Source organism: Gymnoscopelus microlampas, assembly GCF_963454915.1.
Source record: "Gymnoscopelus microlampas genome assembly, chromosome: 13".
NCBI lineage: Eukaryota > Metazoa > Chordata > Actinopteri > Myctophiformes > Myctophidae > Gymnoscopelus > Gymnoscopelus microlampas.
Window position 1 is genome coordinate 15364473 of NC_139950.1, and position 22845 is coordinate 15387317.

At 43.2% G+C, this 22845-nt stretch overlaps 1 protein-coding gene across 1 annotated transcript in view; it reads left to right on the top strand.

Moving 5' to 3' along the window:
- The first annotated feature begins 9784 nt into the window (after window positions 1-9784).
- Window positions 9785-22845, top strand: part of pcsk2 (proprotein convertase subtilisin/kexin type 2) — a 59322-nt gene continuing 46261 nt past the window's right edge. Inside the window, exons 1-5 of the mRNA XM_084076639.1 lie at window positions 9785-10229; window positions 17487-17591; window positions 19850-19963; window positions 21520-21628; window positions 22285-22322. Coding sequence (XP_083932765.1) covers window positions 10023-10229; window positions 17487-17591; window positions 19850-19963; window positions 21520-21628; window positions 22285-22322 — 573 coding nt within the window. The 5' untranslated portion in view covers window positions 9785-10022. The remainder of the gene's footprint in view (window positions 10230-17486; window positions 17592-19849; window positions 19964-21519; window positions 21629-22284; window positions 22323-22845) is intronic.

Here is a 22845-nt window from a genome sequence, read left to right on the forward strand (position 1 = left end):
ATGCGTCTCCCTGTGCCTCTCTGCTAGGGTGCACAATCACGCAAGTCTTAATCCACCTGAGTGTGTCTCGCTGCTATCTCGCCACGCCTCACAGCGCATGGAGCTCAACATCACCTCATGTTGTCCCCTCTGCTCGCTCAGGCCTGTCGTCACCATCAGGACATTGTACTCCACGATTCATTGTCACACAAATACTTGCCACGATTAACTTTTTAATTATGTTTTTGACATTGAACATTGGAACACATAAAATAGAAATGACATGGCTTTTAGGATTTGTCAACAAAAATCGCACAGGACAGATATGACAGTTAACTTAAATATACCAAAAAATGATTGGCTTTTTAAATAACTATTATTTTATTTCCGATTATCGATTATGCAAGTACCGGTATGTATGTCAAATAATTGCGATCAAAGGCAATTATGTTATAACTGTGACAGGCTTATAGTGCTGTGTGTGGGTTTGAACATTGGGTCGAGCTCTGACACCCAAATCTTATCTCACAAAGCCAGAGGGGTGTGTGTGTGTGCGTGTGCGTGTGACAGAGAGAGAGAGAACCCCATGGGAAGTGTGACACAGTCCATCCTGAAATCAATGTTGTTGTCGGGCAGAAATCTCTTATCTCCATATCGTAAATGAATGCCCATGCCCTACTTACAGCGTCACTCAAAAGTGGCAGATCCACAAGCTCAAAACGCGGTGCGCATCGGCGTGTTTTGAGCTTGTAGATCTGCTACTTTTGCTATTTTTGAATTTCACAGTTTTGGACATATGAGGTTTCCACCCGACAAAGACGATATATTTAAAATAATGAAATGCTCTACTTCGTCACACTACAATGTCACACAAAAGTGGCAAAAAATTGCCCATCTTCAAGTTGACACTCAAGTGCTCAAAATAGAAGGTCTACAGCTTGTATAGCTTATATTGTTTTTAAGTCAAAGTGAATGTGGTTTTCGATTGATTGATACAGCACTTTACTGAAAATGAATTCAAAAGGATAAAAAAAACACGTGAAAGCCCGAAGGCTTATCGATTCCATTGTGGGCCTTTAAGTGTTTATGTGGGTTTTATAAATGTTGAACCAATGAAAAGTATTAACAAGAGCCTTTGACTAAATAATAACTACAACGGATCCATTGGAACACAAGGGTTCAGTTTTGGACATACAAGGTTTGTACCCGACAGCGCCGGGATAATACCCATGATCCTCTTCTCACTCACGCACACCTCCTCACAACACTGTCTGCCACCGACAGAGAGACAAAGAAACCCTCTCTCTCCCTCTCTCACTCTTTCTTTTCAACCGCTGTCACTAGCTGAGAGGGAAATTGTGACATTTTCACTGTCTCAGGGCACTTTCTTTTTTTTGGGGGGGGGGGCTTTCATAGTGGTTTCCCAGGCAACAGAAGCCTTGCTTTTCTATGTTTCTTTATAGTGTGTGTGTGTGTGTGTGTGTGTGTGTGTGTGTGTGTGTGTGTGTGTGTGTGTGTGTGTGTGTGTGTGTGTGTGTGTGTGTGTGTGTGTGTGTGTGTGTGTGTGTGTGTGTGTGTGTTCAGTTTATCTCTTATTGAACATTCATATCCAGTAAGAAGAATGTGATGCCCCACTCTGTTGGTCATTGGATTGCCTATCAACTCTGCTTGTGTTCTAGGCCAGGGGTCTTCAACAGGGGTACCGGGACCCCTAGGGGGTCCTCAGAGTTACTACAGGGGGTCCGCCAAATCTTTGAGTGAAATTTTACATTAACCACTTGAACCCTAGCATCCCTATTCTTTGAGGAGAACATTAGTCAAAAATAGCAGATCTACAAGCTCGCAACGCCTCGCGATGCGAGACTTTGTGAGCTTGTAAATAAGCTATTTTTTGGCAAAGAGGTATAGGTATAATTTAAAAAAAGGTTTCATCTGAAACACAATTTTATACAATATACAGGGGGTCCCTGCTTCATCTTTCTCTCTCAGCTAGGGGGTCCGGTCCTTGGCCTGAAAAACGTTGAAGACCCCTGTTCTAGGTGAGCAGGGTTGGGCCAACCTGCATTCCAGTCTTGATGGCTCATGGAGAACACCTGGGCCCGGTGCCTCCAGGAGCCTACAAGTTCATGGCTCATGACCATTCTCTAGACGAGCAGTGGTTCCCGAAACGTTTTAGCTCAAGACCCAAAAGATACATTTGATGTCTCCCTGGGACCCAAACGAGTGAAAACAGGCGATCTACAAGCTCTTTCAAACTCTTTTCAAAATTGTCTTGAAAAAACATCTATCAGGAGACCACAAGGGAATGTAAATGTGATTTCCCATCTCCTTTGTGTAGTGTTTGTATTAATGATGACATGTTCATTTTTGTGTGCTATGTTGATGAATTGAATACATACAGATGTGCCACTTCAAAACTTCACATGTCCTGCCATCGCCAAGACAGTACATTTTCAGGGGATTCCCAGGGCAATAAGAGGGACAAAGAAGGGCATTTAAAATGATGAATTATTTTGATGATCACTGTTTTTATGATGCTAATTAATTTGAGCAACTCTTCAAATCACCTTTCGCCTCATAATGAGTCTGACACCTTCTCAACACACATTCTTTTGTTCTCATGCATATGGGTGTCTGTTGAAGGGAAAAACGGGGGGGTTTAGTGACAACTTCTTTTCGGGGGCAAAACAGTGCAATTTTAAGGGCAGAACAGGGAGGAAAACATGCCTTTTCAGGCCACTTTCAGGGAAAGAACAGTAACGTGTGAAGTTTTGAAGTGGCACATCTGTAGGACCACAATGGAAACAAGTCCCCACTTTTTTGTGTTTCCCTTTTAGCCTTAATGTTTTGCTGTACCTCGTGCTGTTCACTAGCCTGGCTCCACCCCCTGAATCCTTTGCTTCGCATTCAGGGTCTGGTGACGCTTTCGAAGGCGGGTGTTTCTCGGTTGAAAATCTGTACGACGAATCGGGATCGGGATAATCCAGTATGAACCAATCGCGTTGGTTCATAGTGGAGTCCCACTTTGGCCACGCCCCCATCTCAGAAATCGGCTGCATTGAGAGGGCTTTCAGACTGAATAATGGAGTGAAACGAAATGAAAATTCAGGCTGAGTGTCAGGCTAGCTGTTCACATTTCTGACTGATAAAGCATTCACCTGTGAACCTGCCAAACAAAACAGCTATGGATCAAGTCAGAGCACAACAGAAAGGCACATTTCTGCCTTATTTCCCAAACTAAATACTGTCTCGCCACTGCACAATAGCAGGTGTGTGGGAGGAAGCCTGCCTGCGGGGAGCATGGAAACAGTGATTAGCAACGCACATCCACTCACAGAAAATCCCTCTTCATCATATTTTTTCCAGGCCTCTATCATAGAGTACGTTTTCTTGTGTGTCCTCCGATACAATACACCATGCCTTTCATGTTGCACAGTGCCTGATGGTAAAAGGAGCAGGGGGAAATAAGCAATGCCATTCATAAAATATGACTAGAAGTTCTCCAAGTATATTAGATAATACAGTGTGTGTGGATACATTTAAAGGAAAAAGTAATGAACCGCTATAAGTGATAGACTATCAGTTACGTACTGCAGTATATATACTTACAGTTGATATCATGCACAAGAGATGGTGACTCAATTACCGCTGCTGTATTGCTACGCTTTTCTTTAACCATGTCTCTTTAACCATGGAAGTTTCCGGGTAGCTCAGTCGGTAGAGCACTCGCCTTTGGACCATAATGTTCTGGGTTTTGATCCCGGGGCACTGCCAACTCAGCGTATGAGAAGCACGGCGTGGGTTCAGCAAGTTGTGCGGTAAGTAGCCTAGGCCTACTGGGAGCTAATGGTAGCGTTGTGCTCCACCTCAGCAGTCCACTTCCCAGGGGTCTAGCGCATTGAAGCGGCGTTCTCGGCTGATACCGCCAATAAGCCTCTCCGACATACATGAAAATTATGATTTCATACCTGCTGCTATTATTTGATGTGATTTCATACACCTGCTCTGTTGCTCATTTCCTGAACCATGTCACTTTAACCATCCACATGATACTGAATATACCCGCTGCTTTTTTATGTTGGATATGTTTTCCACCTGCACAAGAACATTCCTGCCTCCCGTTAGTGGTGCCATGTATCGAATTGAATTGATACATTTTTAATCATGCATGCATGTATTCTGGACTTGTATATTTTGACTTGACTGTGCCTTCCATTTTTACACTAGACTTCGTGTGATGTGACTAATAAAGTCAAATGTAGTTCTGATATAAACCTGGGTGAATACAGCAATACATTCGTCTGTGAGATGAAAGGGAAAATAGGGTAAGAAGCACCCGGGAGAGACCTGGCGTAGAGCCGCTGCTCCTCTACGCGGAAAGGAGCCAGTGAAGGTTGTTCGGGCATCTGTTATGGATGCTTCCTGGGCGTCTCCGTAGGGAGGCCCGCAGGGTACGTCCCGCGGGGAGGAGGCCACGGGGCAGACCAAGGACTAGATGGGGGGGGGGGATTATATCTCCACGCTGGCCTTGGAACGCCCGGGATACCCCAGGATGAAGCTGGGGCTGTATGTACCTAATGTGGCTCGGGAAAAGTAAGTCTGGGATTCTCTGCTGGACCTTACCCCTGCGACACGACTCCTGGTAAGCGGATGAAGATGGATGGATTGAGTTTTTCTTAGCCTCTTGATCATAAGACAGCGATTAAGAAGCAATGATCCATGTTTCTGGGACATGGCATTGACATGTGACATATGAGAATACAATGACCAACTAACTGTAACATTTTGATTCTACAGCAGTTATTTTTGTTGGTTGAGGTGCTATATACTGTAGCACCACTGCCTTACACAGAACCCGTTAAGTCCCTGTATGGCTCTTTAGAGGTTCTCTAAGCTTAGGCACCTGCAATGGTTCTACACAAAGCACTACTTGACAAAGGAGCTATATCACCTTTAAGATAGGTGCTACATATTACCAAATGAGGTTCCCCTATGATTATGAGCCAACAACCAAATTTTAGTGGTATTTACAGTAGCAACCTTTGTTTTTAGAGTGTAGAGTGGCATGTTTTGTTTCTCACTGAGGCCACGGGCCATACTTACTGTAATCTGAGTGAAGCAGACACCAAGGTGATACAGTACATTTCAACTAGACAGATGGCTTGAGCGGCTGACGGTCGAGACACAGTCAAGTCGAGCTGACATAAAGGACAATTATTTTTTACATGCGCACTGGAGTTGATAATATCTGAGTGCATGCATTTCTTGCTGACAGACAAACACACACAGAGAGAGAGAGAGAGAGAGAGAGGGAGAGAGGGAGAGAGGGAGAGAGAGAGTAATTGAATTAAAAGGTCTAGGACTCGGGGAGCGAGCTGTTTGCCTGCAGCAGCAACTTGGCATAGTGAACTGGTTGAACTGAATTCACCACAGTAGACTGAATAAATCCTTTAGCTTATTCAGTTATTATTGAATACAGCTAAAACTGCACTTTACCAACCCTTAAATGTAACGTCAACTAGTTTTTACATCAGCATCACACAGCTATGCCTCTATGCCCCTATTCACCCATGAACCAGAGCACAGAGTGGACATTCAGTGAAAATAGCAGATCTACAAGCTCACAACAACGTTGCGTTGTGACATGTTGTGAGCTTGTAGATGGGCTAAGCACGGAGAAAACTGAAGAATACAGCCCAGTATGGGCCCCAGAGGGACTCCAGTGAGCTATAGGGTTTAACCACTTAAACCCTATATGGTTGACCGGAGTCCCTCAGGGCTCTGTACTAGTGTATTTTCTGTTTTCTGTAATTGTGGGGAAAGCTTTTGATGAAAATAGTCGATCGACATTGTACTGCTATTTTCTGTGAAAGCTTTCCCCACAATACGGAGGTAGGGTATAAGTGATTTTCTTCACTTGTACAATTGTGCCACTGTACTATTTTGCAAATTGTAAATAAAGTATTCAATCAATCAATCAATAAAAAAAAAAAATCTTCACAGAACAATATTTTAACCAAAACTTATCACCCTACAGTATATACCTTCAAGTCAGGGGTCTTCAACATTTTTCAGGCCAAGGAATCTTAGCTGAGAGAGAGAGAGAGAGAGAGAGAGAGAGAGAGAGAGAGAGAGAGAGAGAGAGAGAGAGAGAGAGAGAGAGAGAGAGAGAGAGAGAGAGAGAGAGAGAGAGAGAGAGAGAGAGGAAGCAGGTGGGACCCCTACTATATATAATGTATAAAACTAGAAAATGTGCTCCTCGGAGCACAAGTCTCCGCCAGCAGACCCGTGCTATTTTAACCAAAGGAAATCACTTACCCTATCTTTAACCATAGTTTTCTAGAAATGTTCTGATTCTTAGATTAGAACATCTAAGGATTAGAACATGTTAGCTTGGCTAACATGTTCAATCAGCCAAGCTAACATGTCCAATTAGCTTGGCTGATGGCACTGATGTCACTTCAAAACATGTAAACAATGTTTTGAAGTGATACACCTATTTATAGGTCTCTATTTCGTCATGCGTCTCGCTAGCCAATCGAAGCACACCCTTTCAACATATTGTCACGTGTCACGTGAAGCTTGACCAATGTTAGCTTGGTGGACACACGGAAGGACGAGAACGAAAACATAGTCTCCTGGCGGAGACAATTATGTTGCAGATTAAACTTTTTCATATATTTCATAGATAGCTTCATAAACTCGACAGCACTATCATCAGTGTTGTGTAGATTAATGGTCAGAATATAGAACTATTAGATTTCACTGCATACAAAAGGACATAATTTGGAGGCATTGTATGTGTGTCCCCATGGCCTCTCTATAAAATATCACAATAGGCCTGCCCTACAGTATAATTACTGTGGTCAGTGTGAAACATTCCCATCATGGCACATATACGGCAATGTGACACAACTGAGAGTCTTTATAATGAAGCTCTTAAAAAATAAATAACTGTGGAAGCAAAACCACATGAGATAACTTCTCATATTAAAGAAGCTGCGCACACACACGCGCACACACACACACACACACACACACACACACACACACACACACACACACACACACACACACACACACACACACACACACACACACACACACACTGTGTAGACCGTTACTGAGCTGTGGAAGAAGAAAGAAGATGTGCTGGTGAATTCATCACATGCATTCTAAGTTGTATTGATGGGCTACTACAGTAGAAAGCAATTTGGCCAGGATAACTTTCTATATTGACATTTTGTCATTCTGAGTAGGCCTAGCCTACACAGTTCATTTCATATTACCGGTAAACCCATTAAAACCGGGAAAGCATCTGCGTCATTTTAGATTTTTACGTTGGCAGATATACAAGCTCACAGCGCGTCACTTCGTGGCGCACTGCGATCTTGTACATCTGCTATTTTTAAACATTTTTGAAAAATCTTGAAACTGTGAGAGCTACTGATTTAGAAGCCAAGAGGCTAAAAAAATATAGTTCCACATCCACTTTGTTTCTTTTTTTGTTTTTTTATCACAGGATTTTGCAACCCCATTTTTTTCACCCAGTGCCAATTGTCTAAGTAAACCTGGGAGCTATACTCCCTCTGCCAGCCTAGGGAGAGCCCAGACCCGGACAGGGGGGAGTTTCCCCGGTAGGACGTAGCTCGTGGAAGGAACACGTTATTCTAACCAGTTCCTTTCCCCTCCATCAGGTGCCCTGGCTGACCAGGGGGAGGCACTATAGAGACCAGGATTACTGCATGTTTTTGTGAGGGTACCTACCCTAGGGGACACGGGGAGAACATGCAAATTCCACACAGAAAGGCCCTTTCACCAACCCCACCTAGGGTATGGGCACTGATGACGTGGAGGAGAGGACACACCCCAGTGCCCACAGCGTCCCCGGCGGGAATCGAACCGAGGACCTTTTAGCTGTGAGGCGACAGAGCTACCGACTGCGCCACCGTGTTTCATTGTCTATGTACAGTACAAGTACAGTAGGCCTGCTGATAATTGAGGACACATCAGTGTGACAGAGTCAGTCAGAGGTTAGAACTTGGAAGCAAACGGTTTTCTTACCGCGCACATGCGCACACTTTTTTTGTAACCTGTGGAATATTATCATTTTGAGACGTTTATTAAAAGGTTATGTTCATTTTTATATCCTCTGAGAGTGGATTCTTTTTTAGAAGACAGCTAGACCTTTGGAACTACACTAATTCAGCGAGTGAGTAAAGGCCACAAGCTATACTGGACCATTTAAAGCTCTACAATAACACTGGAAACATAACATATGTCTTCAACAAAGTTCCACTCATTTCCACTAATTCCTCTATTTCCACTAATCAGGAGGAGTCTCCATTTCTTCCCCAAATAAGAACATGTAGCTCTTTGCTCATGTAACATGTAGGAGGATAGATATCCAGGGGTCCAGTCAGTGGGCTATTATTGTTTCCATAAGAAACAGTAATAAGAAACAAAGCTTGTTTTCGGCGGGGGCGATGGAGGCGCGTCATCTGAAGCAGACTTGAGCCACGAGCATAGAGTTCAAAATTATAGCGAGGCAACGAAAGTCCCCGGCCATTCACTTGTATGGAGTTGCTCACAGCACATACTCCCTTTTCACCCTGTAGCGGTCCTATTTGGGGCCTATGTGACGCGTTTTCCGTCACTCTGCGTGCCATCTCGCATGGGCAGTAGTGTCACCTCCGTGCGCAACCCCGTGCGCAAGGTCGTGCGCAAGCTCGTGAGTCGATCCTATTGGTCGAAACAGTTTTGGCCCCAGCCATAATAAGCTGCAGTACCTATGATTGGCCATCATGTCCAATGTGCTTCATTGCTCCCTCTTGGTTCTGGGGGCTTGGCCACGAAAGGCACCACCGAGCGAGCTAAAGCGAGCGAGTCGCCGTGTCGAACGTTGCGAAGTCCGCTTCAGCCGACTCAGGGCCGTCCAAGTTATGTTCCGATTGGCACAGAATCGTAAATCCTCATCATCGCCCCTTCGACATGTCTTGTGGTGGTTCTCAAACTATGTCATGTCAAGGACCCAAATTAATTGGCTATAGCCCATGTAGTTGGCCACGGATCCCATCTGAAAACATTTTGTCCCAGGGACCTCATAGGCTAAGATTTGTGTTGTTGAAATAAATATATATATATATATATATATATATACTACATATTTCAACACAAATATATATAAAGAGAGAGAGAGACTGAGTGTGTGTGTGTGTGTGTGTGTGTGTGTGTGTGTGCGTGCGTGCGTGCGTGTGCGTGTGCGTGTGCGTGCGTGAGAGAGAGAGAGGGAGAGGGAGCGAGAGAGAGAGGGAGAGGGAGCGAGAGATAGAGAGAGAAAGAGAGAGAGAGAGAGAGAGAGAGAGAGAGAGAGAGAGAGAGAGAGAGAGAGAGAGAGAGAGAACGGGACACACCCGCCCGCGTCCCATTGGTAGAACGTCACGCCGTGAAAGAGCCGACCCAAGGAGGAGATGAATTACAGATGAAAGACTAGAAGAGAGAGAGAGAGCGAGAGAGAGCGAGAGAGAGAGAGAGAGAGAGAGAGAGAGAGAGAGAGAGAGAGAGAGAGAGAGAGAGAGAGAGTAGACTAGATATACACACAGAGAGGAGAGTGAGAGAGGGAGAGAGGAGAGAGAGAGAGCGAGAGAGAGAGAGAGAGAGAGAGAGAGAGAGAGAGAGAGAGAGAGAGAGAGAGAGAGAGAGAGAGAGAGAGAGAGAGAGAGAAGATCATCATCATCATCATCATCATTATTATCTCTCCTCTCTAACCTCCGCATCAGAAGCTAAAGCCTGGAGGATAGAAGAACCCTAACCTAACCCAACTTCCACTCTCACCACCAACCGGTCGACCAAGAGATGATGTGTCCGCAAATACAGCTTTGATTCGAGCCCTGCTTCTTCTGCCGCGGAGCGAGCATCTCCTCCCCTCCCCTCCCTCCCTCACCACGCACAGTTCAACCCCTCCTCCTCCTCCTCCTCCTCCTTGCAGCCTGCCTGTGCGCTCCTCCTCGCTGCTCTCCTCCGACACAAACAAGAAGGGCAGGATGCTTGGCGGATCTCCTCATCCCCGCTACGGGACGGTAACGGTGTTTCTGTCTCTACTGGCCGCGCTGAGCCGCTCGTCCTACGCCGCTCCGGAGGGCATCGTCCTCACCAATCACCTGCTGGTCCGGCTGCACGGAGGAGACAGCCAGGAGGAGGCAGCCGTCGGCCAACTGGCCAGAGAACATGGGTTCCAGAGTGTCCGAAAGGTAGGCTAACGTCTCTATTATAGCCCTACCCAGTGGTTCTGAAACATTTTAGCCTATACTGTCTCTATCTGTAGCCCCCCCAGTGGTTCTGAAACATTTTAGCCTATACTGTCTCTATCTATAGCCCCTCAGTTGTTTTTAAACATTTGAGCCTATACTGTCTCTATCTATATAGCCCCCTCAGTTGTTTTTAAACATTTGAGCCTATACTGTCTCTATCTATAGCCCCCCCAGTGGTTCTTAAACATTTAGCCTATACTGTCTCTATCTATAGCCCCTCAGTTGTTTTTAAACATGTTAGCCTGCCCTATACTGTCTCTATCTATAGCCCCCCCAGTGGTTCTTAAACATTTTAGCCTATACTGTCTCTATCTATAGCCCCCCAGTGGTTTTTAAACATTTTAGCCTATACTGTCTCTATCTACAGTATAGCCTCCTCAGTGGTTCTTAAACATGTTAGCCTATACTGTCTCTATCTATAGCCTCCTCAGTGGTTCTTAAACATTTTAGCCTATACTGTCTCTATCTATAGCCCCCTCAGTGGTTTTTAAACATTTTAGCCTATACTGTCTCTATCTACAGTATAGCCTCCTCAGTGGTTCTTAAACATGTTAGCCTATACTGTCTCTAACTATAGCCCCCTCAGTGGTTCAACATTTTAGCCTCTATCTAGGTAGATCTACGTAGACCCTTCACCTGAAAATATCTTTTGTCAGTACAGGGACAAATAGAAGAATAGAAGATTTAAATTTCGAAATGATTCAAAAATGTTATTTTTTTCTTATCCCCCAAAAATAGCAGATCTACAAGCTCACAACGAGTAGCATAGCGAAAGGTAGGGTAGCCTATACTGTCTCGATTCTATAATTCTAAATCAGTAGTTCTCACACTTACTTTCAGGATTTTTCAAAAATGTAGCAGATGTTTTACGCTTGTAGATCTGCTGTTTTTGAATAGCCAACGCAAAAAAATCTTAAACTACACAGATGCTTTCCTGGTTTTAATGGGTTAAACATTGTCATGTCAAGGACCCCTGTGTTGATATGTATTTTGGCCGCAGACCCCTCACCTGAAAATATCTTTTTGTCAGGGACCCCCTTGGAATAGAAGATTTATGTTACAAAATTTCAAAATGATTACGTTTTTTAAATATTTAATCCCCCCCCCCAATAGCAGATCTTCAAGCGCACAACTGGTAGCATAGCTTGTAGATCTGCTATTTTTCGATAAGCCCGTATAAATCGGGATACCCCAATTTGAGAACCACTGCTGCAGCCATGGAGCCACAAATACAATTGTGATTGAGCAATAGTCAAGGCTTGGTAATAGTATGTTTAATGATGGAGGCATACATTTTGTAAAACATTTTTTATAGGCCATCCTCTCAAAAGATGTTCGATTAACCCATTCAATCCGGGAACGCATCTGTGTCATTTTAGATTTTTAGCTACAATATAACCATTATTTCATACTTTGGCTATACAAAAATAGCAGATATACAAGCTCAGAGTGCCGTGCCATGAGCTTGTAGATCTGCTTTTTTAAATTATTATCTTGAACATTTTGTGCAAATCTTTGAATACATATATTTTTTTAAACAACATTTTTTACTCAAAACTTTGCTTCTGGGGGTCCCTAGAACAAAACTTTTTCATGTCAAGGACCCCCACAATTATATGTTTTTGGCCACCGACCACCATCAAAATATGTTGTTCCAGGGACCCCCCTCAACAAATGTTGTTTAAAAAAAATATAGTTATTCAAAGATTTACACAAAATGTTCAATATTTTCCAAAAAATAGCAGATATACAAGCTCTATGAGCTTGTATATCTGCTATTTGTGAATAGCCAAAGAATAAAATATGACTAAAATCGAAACTTACACAGATGTGTTACCTGATTGAATGGTTTAATGTTGACTGTGGCTACTACCAAAACAAGGCTATTATGCAACGGTCATCATCATCATAAATTGCTTGGTCGACTGTATTTATTGACGCATGTATCATATAGACCGAAGAGCGATGGGGAAAACACTGGGCAGTTGTTTGAAAAAAGGTTTCCTCCTCATCAAGACTTTTACATTATTTTTCTTTATTTAAATAATTGGTTCTCAAGTAACCTTCTCCAGCACAGGGGCCCATGAAAAGATCGAAAGTGTTCGTGGCCCACACATCTAACAGCTGCTGCATGTGTTAAGTGGTGAGAACAAACAAGCCCCCCCCTGGTCAGCTGGTGGACTCCAGGGGTTCTGGCCCCCTGGAGTCTTGTTTACATAGACACATTTATTGTTTTGTTTTGTTAAAAGCACATTAGAAATACACATTTTTTATTTGATGGACACAATGACGAAGGGAATCTCAAAGTCTTCTGTTAATAATCACATATCGGAATCAGAATCTCTTTATTGTTATTGTACTAGACAACGCAATTGAGCTTGCAATCCAACTCAGAGCATTAGAAGACGACAACATATACTCTATATATAACATACATTAGAGCAATAACAGCTCTGGGATAAAAGCTATTCCTCAGTCTGTTTGTTTTTGCTTTGATTGAACATGATCCCTAGCAGTGTCTCTGTTCCGGGCATGTTATCCTAGGCGAACATTTGGCTGGAGGTAGCATGGTGCAATGCATTGTGGGCTGGCTAATCTTTTTTTTCAAGAGAGGTTTGGTTTAGGCCGGGGACCCCAGGGGGCCCCGGTCAACCAAGCATGAAGGTGTCCTCCGGATAAGGCATCGCAAGACCTGGTGTGTTGTCATCCACATTTATTATCACTAAATAATAAAAACTGTATCACACGCGCACACACACACACACCAAGACAAACCTTTAAAATCTTGCTTGACAGCAGTCAATTTCATCTAGTAGCCCGAATCCCATAAAGCTAAATTGAAATGATGTATCACGGGGGCACTTTTTTTCCTGAGGACACAGCGTATTACTCAATGAAAGGCAATATTAAACAGCTTGGCAAACGCAGGGGACCTACTGTATCACCACGCGGTAAGAATGGTAACGAGCCCTCTATGGTAGAACCACAGAAAGACTCCCCCCCCCCCCCCCCCCCGAAAGTGTGCGCTTTGTCATTATGTAAAAAGAAACAGAATGCTAACCTGTGAGGCGTAGCATCGGACATGGTGGGATGGGTACGGTGAGGAATGCGGATTTCTACCTTCTACACAGTCAACCCTGCTCCACTCTACAACTCATTACAGTGTGTGTGTGTGTGTGTGTGTGTGTGTGTGTGTGTGTGTGTGTGTGTGTGTGTGTGTGTGTGTGTGTGTGTGTGTGTGTGTGAGAGAATTAACCCGCATCTGTGTCACTTAAGATTTCTTTGGCTATTCAAAATAGCAGATATACAAACGTAGATCTGCTATAATTAGAAAAATCATGAAAATATGTTGTGCCAAGGATCCCTGAAATTGAAATTTGTGCAAATCTATGAATGTATATATGTTTTTTTAAAGCGAACATTAGTATCTCAAATCTTTGCTTCTGGGGATTCTACAAATGTCTTCTAAATCCTAACAGTTTTCTGAAAAACGTATGTTTCTATATCAGCGGTTCTCAAACCTTTTCATGTAAAGGACCTCCACAATTATATGTATTTGGCCGGCGACCCTCCCCTCCCATCTGAAAATATATTGATCCAGGGACCTCCAGGAGCAAAGATTTGAGTAAAAAAAAATCAGCTTTAAAAATGTGTATATTCAAAGATTTGCAAAAAGGATTCTAAAATAACAGATCTACAAGCTCATAGCGCTATGGGCTTGTATATCTGCTATTTTTGAATAGCCAAAGAAATCTAAAATGACACAGATGCGTTCCCCGGATTGAATGGGATAATGTTTGGGAGGTTGTGTTGTCAGTGCGGTGAGGCTTCACTGCATGAGCGGCGCGGGTCTCAGATCAGCCGGTTGGTTTTTCCTCCACACACTGGGTCGCTCCCGCCCTCCGCCGTCTCTCCCCGCCTGCCTCCTAGGTTATGTAATCGGGTGCTATATTTGCCTTAATGGGGGGCACGCATCATTAAACAATGTCTGTGCAGTTTGAATTATCTCCTATCGGCGCTTAATTAACTAGACCGGGGCTGGTACCACAGACGTGCGCTATGACACACACGACACGATACGACACGACACGACACGACACGACACGACACACACACACACACACACACACACACACACACACACACACACACACACACACACACACACACACACACACACACACACACACACACACACACACACACACACACACACACACACACACACTGGGGTAGACCAAGAACAAGGTTTTATTTTTGTCACATCACAGGTTTACAGGTGTAAAGCTAGTTGGTGAAATTCCTTTTCTCCATCGTTTTTTGTAACATTCTGTGAGAAGATAGTAAGAGCAATGGAGCAACCTCTTCATATTTTAACCTTTTGTGTTTTATCGTAAATTAACACCCTACTTGATCATACTACAGCGTCACACAAAAGCATCAAAAGTTTGCGACGCGTTTTGAGCTTGTAGATCTGCTACTTTTGATATTTTTTAATTCGAATCCTGAAAAGTGAAAATTTTGGTCAGGTTTCCACCTCGACAGAGACGATATTCTCTTCCAATTGCTGTGCTTGCATGAGGAATTTCTATTCATATTGAGCTGTCACTCTGAATATAAGTGGAATATTAGGGTCCATGTAAAATGCAGTCACTGCCGTCACCTTTCCATAAGAAAAATGTATGCATAACAATCTCGGGGTCGGACACAGCTGGAGTGGTGTTTTATAACGAGGAGTCACCTGTTAGCCTGGTGGTTATCAGTGTTGGCAGATGTTGCGACAAGAGGGCATAGCAGTGGCAGCTATTTTGTGGTGCCACAGATAGAAAACCCATTAATTTACCCCATAGACATTTCCAAAAATATTTATATAAATAATGTCAAGCCTGGAACCAAGCCAATCATGACCATAAAACATTTGATTCTGTGTAAAAATATATTTAAATATGTAATCATATTATATACTATAATAAATACCCTTTTTTGCAGTTTTAAAATATGCCCTATAGGCTGCATGTATGCTCACACACACAGGGGCTCCCCTGCAAAATGAGTTAACCACTTAAACCCCAGCATCCGTAATGTGTGGGGGAAGCTTTGGCAGAAAATAGCAACGTGACGTGTTCTGAGCTTGTCGATTTTTCGGCGAAAGCTTTCCCCACAATAACGGAAAACTAAAAAGACACTAGTATAGATCCCTGAGGAACCAACCATATCGGGAAAATAGCAGATCTGCGCCTCGTGAGCTTGTAGATCTGCTATTTTCAAACAATCTCTCTCATTCCAAATGTGAAAAAAGTTTGAATGTTTTTGAAACATTTGAAATACTCAAATCTCACGGTTCCCTGGCACAACATATTTTCAGATGGGGTCCGTGAACAAGTAGGCTACATATTCATTTAGGGGTCCTTGACATGAAACAGTTTGAGAATCACTGGATTAATCAACATTATAAGAAGCAAGCCCAAGCAACACCACTTGTTTAGAAACAAGCCCCCCCCCCCAAAAAAAAACGCAACCCGCAACTACCAAAATTTACAAGTGACTTTACAGAAAATAAGAAAAACGAGTCCAAAGACGCTTATTAAGCGGACTTGGCAACAACTTGTTTGTTACTAAATCATAGTGGAGTCTTTAATCTTTGATCGGCGCCCTCAGGCAGGGCTGCAGATAATGCGACTCATTTCCCCTCCCTGCTGCTGCTCATTCATTAGGTTTTGATTCCTGCTCTTCACTCCACTGCCTTAAAATAGATTAATGGTTCTCAAACAAATGTACAATAACCACATAAACCCCAGCCTCAGTATTCAGGAAGAAGAAAACCTTCGTAGGAAAATAGCAGATCTACAAGCTCTCAAGCTCGTTGGTTATTTTCAAGGTTTTCTTTTTTCTCTCTCTCTCTTTTTCACATTTTTCTTATCTGCTGTTTTGTTTTTCACATTCAGAATAGCCTGTATGCACAGCAGCCATATTGTTCCTTACTTCCTTCACAGGTGTTACCAATGATACTAATGAAGGCTCTGTTCCATTTAGTGTCGCACAGTGGTTCTAAAACTCTTTAATTTCAAGGACCCCCATAACTCTGAGAGTGTACAAAAGGAACCAAATGGACCCGCACGGGTCCATTTGGTTCAATTTGTACACTCTCAGAGTTCACACCCGTAATAAGGGTCCATTTGGAACCCCCTCAAGGAACCATGAGGGTCCCTGGACCACACTTTCAGACCCACTGGTGTAGCAGAGTGTTTCCAGTGAGCCAACATGCACAACATCAATACCCTGACTCTGTTTGACCAGAATGGAACAGAGCATTCATTGATATCATTGGTATCACCTCTGAAGGAAGTAAGGAATATTCAATATGGCTGCTGTGCATAGAGCCCATTTAGGCATCATAGCAAACATTTATCCAGTGCAACTTGTACAATATAAAGCCAGGTAAACAACACATACATAGAATGCAGAGAGACAGTGTAGTGCCTCAGTAAACTATAGGATGGTAAACAAAGAACCTAGCGTCAGTCTAAATATCGCCTCTGTCGGGTGGAAACCGCATATGTCCAAAACTGTTACTTTTCATGATTCAAATGAAAAAGTAGCAGATCTACTAAGCTCTGCTACTTTTGATGCTTTTGTGCGACACTGTAGTATGATCAAGTAGGTCAAGGGTTCCCAAACTTTTCAGGCTGTGACCCCCAAAATATTCATATTTGAACTGGGGCCCCACCCTGACAAGCACTTGGAATTGTAAGAGTTGAGGCATGTGAAAATACTCAACGTTGTTGAAAATACTCAACGTTGTTGAGCTTACAACGCCTCGCAACGCAAAAAAGTGTTAAAAGTCCTTCAATTGTAACTTATAAACGTGCAGATACCCTGTATACACTTATACTGTATGGTGATTTGTTTACTGTCGAGTGAGAAAACAATGTTGCACGTTAAGCTAATCATCTGGGGACCACCCAAAATCATTTGGCGACCCCCCTGGCTGGGGGTCCCAACCCCCTGTTTGGGAACCCTTGAAGTAGGGCATTAATTTATTGAACACAAAAAGTTTGAATTTGGAGTTAAGAGGTTTCTGCCCGACAGCAACGTATAGCCTACTATAAAAAAATAGCTGTACATTGAAACTATGGAGGTGTTGTGATTTTTGACATTGTATTTCTTCCTCCTCCTCCTCTCTCTCTTTCTCCGTAGCTTCCCTTTGAAGAGGGGCTCTATCACTTCTATCCTCAAGACACCGCAAACGGGAGGAGCAAGCGAAGTATCCGCCACAGACAGCGGCTCCAAAAAGACCACAGGGTAGGCATATCATGTCGTGCACAGTCTGCACACACACACACACAGTGTTTGGTAAACATTTCTACTTTGCAGTATTGATAGTTTTACTTTTTTTCCCCCACCACTGGTGATACCATTGTGATAAAATAAAATAAAAAAGTCTGTAAAATTAAAGAATGCACGTCAGTGGGCTGCAGCAGCGTCCTCTGTGGACCCTGGAGGAGACAGAGACACACAGTACATGAAAGAGAGACATCAGGATGAGAAGGAGAGAAAGAGAAAAAGGCGCTTGAGTCTCTTTGAATGTAGCTGAATGGAAGCTTGGAGCCGTGAGGCATGGTGGTCGTGTTGTGAGTAGGCAGTGGACAGAAAGAGGCAGTGTGGAGCGTGGCATCTGTTTGATGTGAGTGGGTGGCTTGCAGTGGTGGACAGTAACAAAGTACACCTGCTTGAGTACTGTACATTTGGTCTTGTTTTGTTTCACTCATGCTACACATTTCAAATAGAAGTATTGCACTTTTGACTCCACTATACATTTCTAGGAAGGGACTCTTGGGACCCAAACTTGACTACAATATATTATGAATGTACCACTGTCACAGCCCCTGTAGTTTGGCCTACTAGGGCCTGTGTGTGTATTCCTCTGTCTGTCTTTGTCTATGTCCTTCTGAGTAATTTGGGGTGCCAATCAAGTGCATTGGGAGCACCTGGCTGGTGTTCCCAGTGTGCACTATAAAAGGCTGGGTGTGGTACCTTTTAGGCTTTCCCTACTTCCATGAGAGCAGCAGTATTCGGGCTTATGTAGTTTAGTCCTTGGTTTGCATTATTTAAAACCCCACACTACATTTACCTCACATCCACTCACTTACACAACTGATTCTACAGACTAACACACTCTGCGCCATTCTCTGTCATGTGTGAGTTCATTTATGTTGTAAATAAATATATCATTATGTACACTTTTAAACTAAGCAGTGTGTCTTCCTTCTTTTTGTTATGGCCTACGAGCCAGGTCGTAACAACCACTTAAGCCCTGTTTATAGTGAAAATAGCCAAAACTTGTAGATGTGCTATTTTCACTATCTTTTTATCTGAAACCTTCTGTGTTTTTAATGTATTTTTTACTTGTTTTATGTTCTAAATTTAAATACAGCAATGCGTTGTTATTAACAAGAAAATGCACTTTGTAATTTGTGCTTTAGAAGTAATTTGTACTTATGTAAGTATTCACTTATATAAATTACATTATAGTATATTGTCCACCACTGATCTGGAAGAGAAGAGAGAAAGGCAATTCATGTATTTGAATGTTGCTGAATGGAAGCTGGGAGCTGGGAGGCATGGTGGTGGTGTATACAGGCAGTGGGCAGAGAGAGGTGGGGATGGAGCGTTGCATCTGTTTGATGTGAGTGGGTGGATTGACACGGTGGGTCGATGCGTGTCCCTGGAGAAACACCTGCTCCACAGCCATGTGAGGGCAAAGGCTGGGAGGAAATACAAAGCTCTATATGCTCATTAAATGTAGCTAGACAGTAGAGTGGACAGCAACTAAGTACATTTACTTGAGTACTGTACTTACTGTAAGTATATGTTTTGAGTATCTGTACTTTACTTTTCTGTACTTGTATTTTTGGATAATATGACATTCACAACATTTCAAAGAGAAATATTGTACTTTTGAAACATTACACAGGGAAAAGGGAAAAAGTACACAACACAACGTGTTGTGAGCTTGTAGATCAGCTATTTTCAGTGTTAAATAGGGCTTAAGTGGTTAATTCAAAATGTAAAAAGCAGGTCTAGGTGATGCTGTCTTCCTTTGTGACTGATGGGGTGTTTCTGAATGTACATTTTTACAATTGTCTTGTGTGGATTCTGTCTTTCCACTGGACAATTTAAACCTCTATACTGTGTAGAATCTACCCTATTTTGATCCACTCAATGGGCATTTAATGCAGTTGTGATTGAACTCATTCTCTCCAAATCACAGACGTCGTCCTTTGCTTTTAATCCTTCCTCCCTATTTGATCATTCAGATAATGACAAGAAAATGCAACTGGGGAGACGTTTTGTCCACAATGGAATCGCCAAAAGGCTGTGTGTGTGTGTGCGTGTGCGTGCGTGCGCAAGTGTGCAAGCTGGATTTTCTGTGCACAGCGACAAAGTCCAAATCACTCTGAAAAACGCACCACAAAAAAACATGTATTTTCATTACATAGTGCATATATCCATCCATTAATGTTTTTGCTTGTTTCCCCTCTATGATTTTCCTCCGTCAGGTGAAAAATGTAGTGGAGCAGGAGGGCTTCAGCCGCCAGAAACGAGGCTACAGGAACCTCGACCATATTGAAGTCAACATGACAGACCCGCTGTTCACCAAGCAATGGTATCTGGTGAGTAATCCGCCCGGCGGTCTGACCTTTAGCATTTACACAGTCCAAATCCCTCAGTGTGCCATTTTATCCATTTGGTTCACGGTTTGTAGCCGATCTACAAGCTCACAACCATCTTGGGTATAGGGGTACATAAGGGGAATCTGTCCACAGAGGGCACCTTTTGAGTTGGCATAGCGCCAATCTGACATTTATTGTCAGGGGGTCCCTGGCACATAATATTTTCAGATGGGGGTCTGAGGCCAAATACATAGCCTAACTACATTAATTTGGGGGGAGGGGTCCTTGACTTGAAAACCAATGGCGTAGATGTACTTTTCCTCTCAGTCTTGAGTCCGCATGTGTTCAAGCACTGCTAGCTGGAGCAATGCTATTATATCTCTAATTAGCTCCCGAGCAACGCTGCACCACATAGCCGCCTCGTCGCTACATTGATGTCAGCTAGCCTCCGCCCCTCCTATTTACCCCGGCGGGCGAGCGAGCGTGACTTTTTGCGGTGGGCCGAGCGAGACGCCAATTATCTGGCGTGTCAGATTAAACGCAGCATAGGCAGCCGTGCTGCAGAGAGCCAGTGTTGACATTTACTTTTTCCCCACGTCAGTCCTCCCACCCTCCCCTTTACACACACACACACACACACACACACACACACACACACACACACACACACACACACACACACATACGCACATACCTTCCGGTAACACTTATGCAAGAAGCCAAATGAATTGGTGTGAGCTAATGCAGTTGTTAACATGAATTAATGATGTTCAAGTAGTGTACATTGACAGAGCATCCGGTTTTGGGTAGATGTGTGTGTGTGTCAGTGATGACGTCTCTCTCCCCCCCCCCTCTCTCTCTCTCTCTCTCTCTCCCCCCCCCCCCTCTCTTTCTCTCTCTCGACATTCCTGTCCACCTCATCAGCTCATTCCCTCAAGCCCCTTTGACCTTTGACCTGTCCTGGATATTTGATTCTTGCCTGGCTGCTCCCCTGGGGCTTTTTGGTCGCCAATAAAATATATTGGCAACAATGTAATTGTTCTTAGAGGCATAGTATGTAACTACATAACAAAACAATATAAATGTTTTTACCCATCATTTCCCTCTACACCAGCAGTTATCAGCCACTGAAGTAGTGTGGTGGTGTTTACCTGCAGAAACACACACTGCCCTCTCGCTGCTTGTTTTAGACAGGGACGTTTTTGGGCCAACCAAAATATGACAATAAACAAGGAAAACACCAAAATACAGCGAGAGGGCAGTGTGTGTTTCTGCAGGTAAACACCACCACACTACTCCAGTGGCTGATTACTGCTGGTATAGAGGGAAATGATAGGTAAAAAAAGACACACACACACAAACACACGCACACTAATACATTTATATTGTTTTGTTTTAAACCTGCTCTGCCTGTGCTTGTCCTGTGAGACAATATGACAATAAGGGCTTTAATAAGTGTTTAAATGCCTGTTCTGATCTAACCACAGTGGACAGTGTTAGCCAACCTTCCATGCTGCTCCTTGTAACTGTCCTCCATGTTTTTAATGAATAATTAGATCAATACGGGCCAGGCGGACGGGACTCCGGGGCTGGACCTCAACGTGGCGGAGGCCTGGAACCTGGGCTACACCGGCAAGGGAGTGACCATCGCTATCATGGACGACGGTGGGTTGGGTGTGCCGTCCTGCTCTGTCCGAATGGTGCCGAGTGTTTAAAACCCATTAACTCATTCACTGCCAGAATACAAACTCGTCTATAGCCGACCTTGCCAACGATTCTGAACGTTTTCACTAACCTTTGAAAAATCATAGAATATAATTTTTCACAACGATCCTTCCACCGATCGCTTTAAAAGACATATTCTGAGTCTCGTAGAATCGGGGGGTTGGGGGGGGGCACGAAGTGACGCGCTATGAGCTTGTATATCTCTTATTTTTTAATAGCCAAAGTATAACATAATGGTTAAAGTGGTTACACTGAATGACACAGATGCTTTTCCGGTCTTAATAGGTTAACTGAGAGAATGTAAAAAATGGACCCGTCAGGGATATTGTACAATACTGCTGTAGTGCTTTTCAGAAGCACAACAGTCATCTAAATATACATCTGTGTATTCATTGTATGCATACAATATCATATTCTAAACATAATCATGATATAATCATACTAACGAAGGTGATGAATGTTTGTTTTGAAATACTTGGTTTAGCTTAGAGTAAGTAAGCCATGCACTGATGACCATAAATGCATGTAAGCATGAACATCTTTAAAGCCAAATCACGTTATGTTGGTACTGATTTGCGCCACAATCCAATTTTCAGGCATTGACTACCTGCATCCGGACCTTGCATCGAATTATGTAAGTACCAGATTTTACAAATATATGTTTTATTGTATTTGGTCACGTCATGACGAGCTGTGAGCTTGTAGATCTGCTATTTTTGCTATCTTTGAATATTTCTTTTGAGTGAAAGAGGTTCGCAAACATAGTGAAAATAGCTGATCTACAATGTCACGATGCGTCACGATGCAACGCATTGTAAACGTAGATTGGCTATTTTCACTATATATTTTTTACTTTTCACCTATAACGCCCAAACTAGTGATCGATTAATCGATTGTTTTTCTACATTCAATTATTGATTATCAATTATGTTTTATAATTGATTAAATCAATTAGTTTGATTAACAGTTGCAAACCTAGTCCAGTTTAGTCCATATCCCTGAGGGACTAAATCGTTGCTATGGAAACGGCAATCGGTCACAGCTCGGCTCCTGGGTCCGCTGCTTCACACCGCATTTCGAGCTTGTAGATCTTCTACTTTTGATGCTTTTGTGTGACACTGTAGGTAGGATGATCGAGTCGGGCGTTAATTTACGAA